Here is a 12,256-nt window from a genome sequence, read left to right on the forward strand (position 1 = left end):
GGTCCACAGGCCCTCTCAGAGACTTGTTCTCAGGGTCCCCAAAATTTCAAAAAAAAAAAATGATTTATTCTCATGAAAAGATAGAGAATCTTTTCCCGATCGTAATGACACCAAAAGTGTGAAATTTGATGGAAAACTTAAAGAATTATGCTTTCGCAAAGTTAGCGGTCCCGACGATGTTTATGCATCAGCGATTTTGCCCAATTTGAGCCCTATTTTTGGCTAATTCCAATGTACTAGTTGGCAGAAATCATAACTATTTCGCTAGAACTCCATTTTTTCTATTGAAAGAGTACACAAAACCACCAATTTACCCAATTCAACTATCCAATACGTACAGTGGTCGGAATTTGGCAGTTTTGCCAATTTCACACAAATTTCAAATGATGCCAATTTCCAAATAGGATCCAGAATAAACAAGAAAGACATTCCTGGCACTAAAATAGCATTTCCTCTGTTCATTAGTCACGTCCCCAGGCCCTTTCCACTTCAAATTTTTATTCTCATAAAAAAAATAAGATTTACTGTTATGTGTTACGTTGGTTTCCCTTATTTCTTGGATGGTAAGGTTCTCACTACATGTTCTAGTGTGGGGTAGCTTTTACTTAATGGCCTTATTTGTCTAGGGGTAATACTTACATCATGGCTGATCATCTTGAGTGTCTCTGATACCCTTTCACCAGCCCTCTTCACAGGTTATGTAAACTACTACTATAAAAATATAACTGTATTCTCAATAGATATGTACAGAATATACAATCACAGCCTCCATTTTCAAAACAAAATCTACACACTCCATGCCTGTGCTCCACATGGTGTGTTGCAACAACTCTTGTCCTTCACTCTTCCTGACATAACTCTGGGCTAACCAGTGTTTTGACACACTTTAGTCACCCTGGGTATGGTGGCCAAAACTTAAATTATAAAAACTCACCCCTGGAGCACACATGATGCCCCAAAAGATAGGAGAAGGACCCAGAGATCCTGCCAGGTTGAAGGTCAGCCACAGAGAGAGTCAGTGAGAGGGAGAGAGAGAGAAGCCTACCTAAGCTCCTCCCACCAAAACAAAAGACTGTTGCCAAGCACAATTCTCCAGTTACCACAATTCTACCACCTCTTAATTTTACTTTTACAAAAAGAAATACAACTTTATAAACTACTTATTTAAATTGTGTGTTTATGTGTCTATAGTATAACCTATTATATTGAGAAAAATAGGTTTGACCCAGCTGCCTCTCAGTCATAAGGTTGATCAGTCCTTCTGACATTTAGAGCAAAGTCCCCATCAATTCAATATAATTAGGTATTATTATAGTAACTGTTACTTATAAATACATGTTGGGTCCTATAGCCCCATAACACCCCCACCTCCAGACGAAGTCTCACAAAAGCTAGCCGTGTCCCTCAGGATACGGCTAGTAAAAAGTATATTGCTTAAGTCTGAAGGCGGTAAACAAGACTACTAGAAATGCTACATATTTCCTAGCACCATAACTACTCTTCACTTTACTGTTATTTACAACAGATTGCAGAATTTTTTAGAAAAGCATTTTAACCATACCCATATACTCAAGGGTGTAACTATTTACAATTTTAGTGGCTTTTAAACAATACACATTATAATGCAAAATTTGCACACAATGCCCACTGTGACAGCCCGCACCAACAGGCCTGTGCCTCTGCTACGGTAATCCAGCAAGCAACTGGTACTCCAGGGTGGCATCTTCCTGATCAGGAGACGAGAGTAGAGCCAAACCCAGAGCAGTCAGGTGTACACCAGGCAGGAAACTTCACAAAACATGTCAAGGTGTCTCTCACTTGGTGGCCGAACCAAACAGTGAGACTTCCAGTCAACACTCACGATCCTTAACATGGTCAGGCACTCAAGCCCATCTTCCGAGGTCCCACTCCACACAGATCCTCCAAACTTATGAAGAGGAGGCTGACATAGAACATGGAGGGGTCCAGGGGACCACAAAGGCAAACCGTCGGGCCGTTTTGTATATAGAGCACACCAAGACACATCACATACCTTCCTGAACGTCTCATGTTACCGAAGGTTGTCAACCACTGCCTCAACTCACATTTACTTACACCCTGACCCTCGTCACACTTTTGGCTCTGACTCGACCCTTCACAGTCAGATGGCTGGTAGAGAGTACTCAGGCTCGCTGAGAGTTCACCACTGCAAAAACAACAAGGTCAGCACAAGACAAACACTATGTACAAAGTACGCACCATGCATCTACATGAAACATCTAGAGAGAGCATCAGCAACCACATTCTCTGAGCCTTTTATATATTTGACTTCCAAATTAAAAGGCTGTAGGAACCAAGCCCATTCTAAGAGTCTGATTTTAGTCACCATACACAGGAACAGGATGAAGAGATCCTGAGACATGTACAAATGCTGAATAGCCAGCCCCAAAATGAAAATTTTCTTTCCTGTGGTAAAATGTTGACATTTAAACTTAGAAGGTTGTTCATAGACAGTAACAGTTCTGCAACCTCTCGCAGTGCAACAGCAAACACCAAAGACATCTCTTTGCACCCAGGTTGGATACATCAAGTTTACACAAACACCATCACGTTCCATCTCACACACAAATTTTAAACACACAATGAACACAATTTGCATTACACACATTAAAATGGTGCTTGAACACAGACCATGGAAATCACATCTTCCATGTTTTAGCTTATTTAAAATGTTTGCATCTTTTAGTGCATAAGTATCAATCTTTCTAATTCTGTAAACCTTAGTTGTTAAACGTACTCTGTGGTAGTCAGTGTTTATGCCCAGGGTGCCATCTAATTTGGGAACCATGAAGCATGGGAATGCCCACTGACTCTCACTAAGCACTACAAACTGGTGTTGGAAGAATTTCACTTCTTCCTCCATCTCCAATTTTTCATACAGATTTTTCCCACACAAAAATTGTTGAATTGGCTCAGCTTCCTTAACAATTTCCTCATGGAGTTTCAACTTTTTCCCATTACTGACATCCCAAACTTTTATAAAGTTCCAAGGTGGCTGAGCCAACTCTCCAACATTTTTCTCATTAAAACCAAGCATGCATTTCCCAAAATCTTTTACACACATGTTATTTCTTAAATACACTTTTGGTATTTCATACAGATTATTGTTTTGCAGCCCTTTACATTCCATTAAAACATTGGTCTCTCTGAATTTTTGACATAACTTCAAACCCTTTAACCGGTTATTGTGTACCCTATACTCATTCTTTTCTTGCTTGGGGGTGTGGGTTTTATATCTAACCCCTGGGAACTTCCCCCACAACATGTTCAGCTCACAGCAACTTGCCATACAGATTTTCACATGAATTGGCTCCAGTATCAGCACTTCCTCTCCAGCCTCCAGAGTATCATGGTCCATATATGGTCCCACATCATCATCCTGGTCTGGTTGATGGGCACGTTCACTGGTACCATCCACCTCATACGAGCCAAACAGTATCTGAAACTGAGAAAAAGCTCCGAGGGGGGAGCATCACCATCATCCCCAAGCCAATAGCTCAGAGATTCCAGAGTGCTTCCCCACTCAGCAAATACAAAGAAAGGGATCATCTCATCCCAGTTGTTAGTATTGTCTATACCATAGGCTTGCATCATTGTCTTGAGGGTTTGATGTAATTTCTCTATTTCCCCTTTAGATGGAGAGTGATACACAGTTGAACACTGAGGCTCTACTTTTAGTCCCTTCAAAACATTTCTAAAAGACTTAGAGGTAAAGTTAGATCCTTGATCTGTTTGTGCTGCTTGAAGAAAACCAACATGACAAAAGAACTTCATCAAAACCCTTAAGACTACATGAGCAGTTATCTTATGCAGAGGGACTGCTTCCAGGTACCTGGTAGTGGAGCAAATTATTGTTAGTAAATAATTATTTCCCATTCTGGTCCTTGGGAGTGGGCCAACGACATCCACTACCAGCTTGCTGAAGGGTTCACCTGGTGCTGAAATCGGCTGAAGGGGAACAGGTTTAATACTTCGACTAGGTTTCCCTATAATTTGAAAGGCATGATAGGTCTCAATATGCTCTCTGACAGTCTCCCACAGCTGAGACCAGAAGAAATGCCTGGAAACCTTGGACATCACCACCTGGGGACAAAGCCCTTGTTCTCCTTCCATCGATACTGCAAACAGAGGTGAATTCTTTATAAGAGTTTCCTCCCTGAAATGAAAACACTTATTTAACTGTAAAATCTCTTCCTCAGCAACAGCGACATTTTCCTGCACAGAAATTAATTGCACCCTAGCAGGTGCAGCCTCTCTCACACTATTTAACTGATCCATTCTCCAATCATGCTCAGCTCTGGCTGGAACATCCTTTTCTTCAGTTGACTGCAGTTCAACATCAGAAAGCAGAGTTACCAAACTTAAGCCCTCACCATCCTCATGAGAAATATCATGAAGACTGTTGGTAGCATGATCATGAGCCATACTTCTCATGGTGGAACCATCAGGGAGAAGGTCTGGCAGGGTTTTCCTAGCCATTTCCTCCCAACATTTCGGACTTGGTTTCCCCCAAACTAGTTGTTCCTTACTGTCTAACAGGCCCATAACATTATTCCCTAATAAGAGGTCGACCCCTTCGAAGGGAATTTCATCGGAGATACCTACAGGGAGATAGCCAACTTGGTATGCAGATTCTACCCATAATTTGTGTACAGGTGTCCTTATGGTTGAACCCGTAATACCCTTCAACAATATATCTACCCCAGTATAGGTATCCTTAGACACTGGCAGCACTCCAGCACGTAGCAAAGAGTAGGTGCTACATCCATCTCTCAAGGACAGTATGTTCTCAACTCTGCCTACATCCTTTTGCAAACCAACTGTGGACCTACTAGAAAATATACACATCCTGGGGTCTAGATCCAAAGGTTCCTCCTCACCTTGCCTTGAAGACCTAATGCAGGCAACTGGATGTATCTCTGCAGTTAGAGTCCTCTGGGGTGGTTCCTCCCTTTCCTGATCTCGCCGCCTTGACCAGCAAAACTTTTGAGTGTGTCCAGTTTTGTTACAGTAGTAACAGATAAAACTCTTAAAGGTATTTTTACCATTTGGTGTAGGACTGGTACTGTTTACTCGAGGACCTGAAACAGTATCTGATTGTCTAGGTAAACTTTGAACTCCAGCTGACTTACCTTTTCCTTCTATTTTAGAGGGCACCTCAGCCTTCATTTGTTCCTGAAAATTCTTGTCCCACTTACCTTTATGACCATAGGACTTGGAATAAGGTTTAGAACGAGTGGGGAAATTTTCAGAAGCAGCATGACTGTTTTTACTTACCAATTCCCTGCGAGCCAAGAATCGGTCACCTAGATCCAGTGCTTCTGAAAGATTTTCTGGGTTTTTGTCCTCCAAATATTCTCTGAGGTCAACAGGGATTGTATTGTACAATTCCTCATGAACCATCAGATCTACTAATTTGTTATAGTCTTTATTAACTCCTTTGGAACAAACCCATTTCTTAAAAAGGAACAGTTTCTCATTCCCAAACTCAGTTAAGGTCTGCCCATCCTGAAATTTTTGATTCCTGAACTTTTGTCTATATTTCTCAGGTATCATTTGGTATGCAAGCAATACTTCCTCTTTAATCTTATCATAATCAGAAAAATCTTGCCCCTCCAGAGTCTCTACTCTCTGGAATCCTTTACCTACAAGTTGTGTGCGAACTAGGGTAGCCCACTTCTGTTTGGGCCATCCTTGCTCCAAAGCAGTCTTCTCAAAAAAAGAAAAATACCTATCTGGGTCACTCTCTGTAAACTTAGGGACAAAATTTGCAGCTTTAGTTATGTTAAAGTACTGCTCAGGCTCTTGTTCTGAACCTCCTAACCTTTGACGTTCTTTCTCCTTAGCTTTCATTAATTTCATTTCAGCCTCTAGTACAGCTAATTTCAGTCTCATTCTCTCCATTTCCATATCACCTGGAGTAGGTGATTCCTCATCTTCACTATTAACAGGCATGTTTACTGATGAATTATTACCTTCTTCCCTGAAGCCTAAAAAATCTGAAGACTCATCTTCTGACATAGTTTTATCTTTAAACACTTGCTTCCCTCTTACAGTATCAGTGGACAAAGTTTTCCCACAGGCACATAAAATAACACAAATTGAATGTAAACTATGCACATAGCACTTACCATAACCACAACAAAAAATGTGTTACTCAACCTTTCTCCCACCTTAGGAGAAAAACAACCTGTAAACTAATATATGAAAACAACACTTCCACTGACCCACCTTGGTAAATCTTCTACCAGAAACATGCAACTGTTATTACCCCATACCAGCACATATAGTTCAAAGAATGTTTTGAGTTATTTTAGCAGTCAAATAACTCTCCCGGTCAAGCTCCCATGTTACGTTGGTTTCCCTTATTTCTTGGATGGTAAGGTTCTCACTACATGTTCTAGTGTGGGGTAGCTTTTACTTAATGGCCTTATTTGTCTAGGGGTAATACTTACATCATGGCTGATCATCTTGAGTGTCTCTGATACCCTTTCACCAGCCCTCTTCACAGGTTATGTAAACTACTACTATAAAAATATAACTGTATTCTCAATAGATATGTACAGAATATACAATCACAGCCTCCATTTTCAAAACAAAATCTACACACTCCATGCCTGTGCTCCACATGGTGTGTTGCAACAACTCTTGTCCTTCACTCTTCCTGACATAACTCTGGGCTAACCAGTGTTTTGACACACTTTAGTCACCCTGGGTATGGTGGCCAAAACTTAAATTATAAAAACTCACCCCTGGAGCACACATGATGCCCCAAAAGATAGGAGAAGGACCCAGAGATCCTGCCAGGTTGAAGGTCAGCCACAGAGAGAGAGAGTCAGTGAGAGGGAGAGAGAGTTAGTTTAGTTAGTTGAGAGAGAGAGAAGCATACCTAAGCTCCTCCCACCAAAACAAAAGACTGTTGCCAAGCACAATTCTCCAGTTACCACAATTCTACCACCTCTTAATTTTACTTTTACAAAAAGAAATACAACTTTATAAACTACTTATTTAAATTGTGTGTTTATGTGTCTATAGTATAACCTATTATATTGAGAAAAATAGGTTTGACCCAGCTGCCTCTCAGTCATAAGGTTGATCAGTCCTTCTGACATTTAGAGCAAAGTCCCCATCAATTCAATATAATTAGGTATTATTATAGTAACTGTTACTTATAAATACATGTTGGGTCCTATAGCCCCATAACATATGCAGACTACTGCATTAGTGTAGAAATGGTTTAAATAATATCGGCGCAGGTGTGAAAGAATATTAAGACTCACCAGTTGACGTGTATTGAACCCTTGGCATGATTTGTTTATTTTTGAACTTTGGTAAGAGTCAAACATTTCTGCTACTTTGAGCTCAATTTCAAGGTACTTTTCATTGTAAAACCAGTCAAAATCATTGCAATTTCTGTAATATGTCTTCCATTCTATACAGTGAGATCAGGAAAACTAGAATACAACAATAAATACCATACTAAAATATAGTGCAAAGTCGCTGTTTTAATCCAAAAACACGGTCAAAGTTTTCTTTTTCTCATTACGCACTGTGTGCTGCAGGATTTTTTTTATACTGCGCACACTGACCACATAGACCCATTCTTTCATATGTAGGCCTACCAGCTTTCTCTCATTAGATTTGAAGGCGCTAGAATTTATGCGTACTAGTACGTCATGGACACAGGCACGTAAGCCGTACTAGTATGGCCGAAACCCTGAAAGAGTTAATAAAGGGGATATTGATAAGGTCTTGAGGATATCTCTCCAAGAGAGAACCCACAGTGATGGATTTAAATTAGACAAGTTTAGGTTTAGAAAGGACAGGAAAGCATTGGTTTGGAAATAGGGTAGTTGATGAGTGGAACAGTCTACCTAGTTGGGTTATTGATGCTAGGACTTTAGGTAGTTTCAAATTTAGGTGGGAGACGGCTGACTTGTTGGAAAAAAAAAATATATATGAGTGAGAGGGGTTGGATTTGAGTGGGACTTAATATGAGAGTGGATAGAGTTATCAGAGCTTATTTCTTGGGTGGCATTGAAAATTGGGTTGGGCAAATGTTTTGTTAGTGGGATGGATTGTAAAGGACCTGCCAAGTATGGGCCAACAGGCCTGCTGCAGTGTTCCTCCTTTCTTATGTTCTTATGTATACCAGTGAAGGAAGCTGATAGCCTACAAATACAGTGCACCCCCGACATTCAATGCATTTTAACGCAAAAATTTCGCCTTGACATTCAATGGAAAACACGACATTTGATACGATTCGTACAAGACGTGTCCACGTGTGGCCTGAACTACCCCGTGTGTGCCAGTGTTTACAAGCCAGCCAGTGTGCGCCCATCTAAGGATACATTCGGTACATTCCATATTATCCATATTATCACTGTTTTTGGTGCTTGTTTCTTCAAAATAAGTAACCATGGGCCCCAAGAAAGCTTCTAGTGCCAACCCCCCTTCGAGAAAAAAGGTGCTAATGACTACTGAAGTGAAGAAAGAGATAACTGCAAAGTACGAAAGTGGAGTGCGTGTGTCGGAGTGCATGATGATTTGGTAAAGAAATTGCCTGCAACTAGTGGTGATGTGAGTGAATTTAAGGCCAGCAAAGGTTGGTTTGAAAGATTTAAGAATCATAGTGGCATACACAGTGTGGTAAGGCATGGTGAAGCTGCCAGTTCAAGTCCTAATGGAAGGGGATTCCCCTTCTAAACACTAACACCATCCACACTCTCCTCTCCTCCCATCCCATCAATCATCACCAGATCTTCATTAAAGGTAAGTGTCAATTACTCTATTGTTATTAATCTATTGTTATTGTTGTTATTGTAATTATTCTATTGCATTAAACTTAATATTTCATGTGGTAAATTTTTTTTTTTCATACTTTTGGGTGTCTTGCACGGATTAATTTGATTTCCATTATTTCTTATGGGGAAAATTAATTCGACTTTTGATATTTTCGACATTCGATGAGCTCTCAGGAACGGATTAATATCGAATGTCGGGGATCCACTGTATTAGTTTCACTATAAACTATTAGTCTGCAGGGTGGAGATAAGTTTCAGCACTGGTAAATGGCAGGTGTTGCAATTCTTTGTTTTTGTATGTTTAAGTACAGTAAATAAAGTCTTATTATACAGCCATGTGAAGAATAGCAACAGCTGCTTGACCTGAATTGAGGATGGAATCAATGGAGTCACTGGGGCCTCTAAACGAGGTGGAGATGTATGAGGTTATTGGCTTGGTCCTCACCCTTGACTCTAACGATGATCATCGTGTTTTATTGTAGGTAGAAATGTTTTGAATGGTATGGGTCATGAGTTTATGGGCTACAATGTGATAATTTGGGTATGCATCAAGATTTGTTGTTTGCAATGAAAAAAATCTTGACCATCATTGTCTTTTGACGATGTCTGTTAATGGGAGGTTTCTATGTTGTGTCTAAAATCACAAACATTTTAAGTACTGTGCTTCAGTCTTACTGAATAGTATTCAAGACTACTCCACATAAGAATATTTATAAACATTTAATTTCCACTTTTTTATTAAAGATCAAAATTACTTCCAGTGAAAGGTAAGCAATAGTTACATATATATGTACATATAATGAAATGAAACCAAAGCAAATCATGAAATACACTAATAATAATAATAATTTTTTTTTTAACAAGTCGGCATAATTTCTATCAGATGACAAGGGACAAGTACAATACATATATGTACATGTATAGTACATATATAGAAGAAAGTGAAAACTGAGATCATTAATGCAGTAGTAAAAACATGAAAGCCATGTATGCAAACAGAATCTGGAAATTAATTCTATAAAAATACATACTACAATATTAATGACTATTACTTCCGCAATATATCTATATGTCATTGTTTTTCACTTCTTTTCAAATTTCAAATATGAAAATTCCCTTTGAGTAGCTGATATTTCAAGAACAAAGAGATACATAATAAAATTTAAGAAGACGGAGTACCTCAAAATTCCTGCACTATTTATATCATATATAATATTCTGTATTAAGAAGCCAAGATAATATATTTAATAAATTAACTATAATATGTAATAAAAAAAATGTTTTTAAGAGCTAGATTCTAGATAAAGAAAATATGCAAATTATTCTGCAACATAATTAATAAATTTTATTGATTGAAACTTTCTATTAAATGTCAAGAAACAAGTTTTTATTTGTTGAAAAGGTTTAGAGACTATGCCAATGTGAGTAATGTTGCTCTCAAGTTTTGGAAACACTGCAAATTCATTAAACTTAACCTTTAGGGCAAGGTTATGTTGATTTTTTTGAAAATCAATGTGAAATCAATAAAAATATAAATTTCCTTAACATTTTTAAAACTGAAAATAAGGGCAGTATTAGTGTATTACACTGTATCCTTGCACAAATAAGAAATGGTTTAAAAAATTATACACTATCTGACCAATATTAAATCATTACTATTATCCTAAGAAAATAAAGCAAGCAAAACAAATAGGAAAAAAAAAAAATTATATACCTCGAGCATAGACTAAATTCTAAAATAAATGGCTCAATGCAGTTCTATAATACTGTTGCTGCTATTCAGTTCATTCTGTGATTGATGGCTTTATTTCTGAGACTGAATTAGTTTTTTTCTGTCTTGGGCTTATGCTACTGTAAGTCTTGATGTTCAATTTCTGATTATCTACCTTTACCTGGAATAGAAACTTATGTTTTATTTGATAAATTTATTCAACGATCAGAGCTACACAGTCAAAAATACGTATACTGTCAAATTTTATTTCCAAGAATTATAGGGTATTGATTTAGCTCTGAGATTTTTATTCTTTTTTTGGTACATTATAAGGAAAGCTCCTTGTTATGTGAAATATGTCAGGAAGACTAAAACTAGTATTAACCAGCTATTTAACACTAGTACACATATTTGGATAAAGCTTATTTATTTTTTTTTTTTTTAACAAGTCAGCCGTCTCCCACCGAGGCAGGGTGACCCAAAAAGAAAATACTTTCATCATCATTCAACACTTTTACCTCACTCACATATAATCACTGTTTTTGCAGAGGTGCCCAGAATACAACAGTTTCGAAGCATATACGTATAAAGATACACAACGTATCCCTCCAAACTGCCAATATTCCAAGCCCCTCCTATAAAGTGCAGGCATTGCACTTCCCATTTCCAGGACTCAAGTCTGGCTATATAAAAATAACCGGTTTCCCTGAATCCCTTCACTAAATATTACCCTGCTCACACTCTAACAGCTCGTCAGGTCCCAAATACCATTCGTCTCCATTTACTCCTATCGAACACGCTCACGCACACCTGCTGCAAGTCCAAGCCCCTCACCCACAAAACCTCCTTTACCCCTTCCTTCCAACCTTTTCGAGGATGACCCCTACCCCGCCTTCCTTCCCCTATAGATTTATACGCTCTCCATGTCATGATCCCGTCAGTTCCAGCTGCTTTACCCCTTATATCTAAATTAAATTCTGAGTGACAATTCAGCATAATTTCTGCACATAACAAAGTGGTCTAGATTACAATGGGAAGGTAGGAACTGAATAAGCTAGCAGTACAAGATGAACCTGACAGTGAATGCTTATGACTCCTACATATCAAACATTACATCAAGTTCAAGAGATGACTTCTGACAATGTTTTCGAAACAATTAGGAGAGATATTTGAAATATGGAGGGATGTGTTGTCTGGAATCCGACTGACTGTTCAAACAGTAGATTTGTATTGATACTTGGTTTTAGATAATTTGCCATTGTAGATCCACATATATTATATACCATAGGTGAGGTAACGGTAGAATAGAGCGGTAAACAGTAAGTACTGTTGGTTGTGGCACACATTAGCATATTCAAGATTGAATACCCACTGTTTTGGGAACTTACTTAAAAGTGTACCAGTTTATTTTTTATTCAACAAGTCGGCCGTCTCCCACCTAGGCAGGGTGACCCAAAAAGAAAGAAAATCCCCAAAATGAAAATACTTTCATCATCAATCAACACTTTAACCTCATACAAAATTACTGTTTTTGCAGAGGTGCCCAGATACAACAGTTTAGAAGTATATATAAAGATACAATATAACAAGTGACCTTTTTTTTTTTTTTTTTTTTTTCAACAAGTCGGCCGTCTCCCACCGAGGCAGGGTGACCCAAAAAAGAAAGAAAATCCCCAAAAAGAAAATACTTTCATCATCATTC

General features: G+C 38.5%; 2 protein-coding genes across 4 annotated transcripts in view; one reads left to right on the forward strand and one right to left on the reverse strand.

Annotated features, from left to right (window-relative positions):
- Positions 1–12,256, forward strand: part of LOC128699603 (zinc finger protein 90) — a 207,155-nt gene that overhangs the window by 6,739 nt on the left and 188,160 nt on the right. The window lies entirely within an intron of this gene.
- Positions 9,563–12,256, reverse strand: part of LOC128699602 (synaptonemal complex protein 1-like) — a 161,054-nt gene continuing 158,360 nt past the window's right edge. For all 3 annotated transcript variants that reach the window (XM_070099353.1, XM_070099351.1, XM_070099352.1), the window contains exon 21: positions 9,563–10,735. In XM_070099353.1, coding sequence (XP_069955454.1) covers positions 10,628–10,735 — 108 coding nt within the window. In that variant the 3' untranslated portion in view covers positions 9,563–10,627. The remainder of the gene's footprint in view (positions 10,736–12,256) is intronic.

Source organism: Cherax quadricarinatus, chromosome 67 (genome assembly GCF_038502225.1).
Source record: "Cherax quadricarinatus isolate ZL_2023a chromosome 67, ASM3850222v1, whole genome shotgun sequence".
NCBI lineage: Eukaryota > Metazoa > Arthropoda > Malacostraca > Decapoda > Parastacidae > Cherax > Cherax quadricarinatus.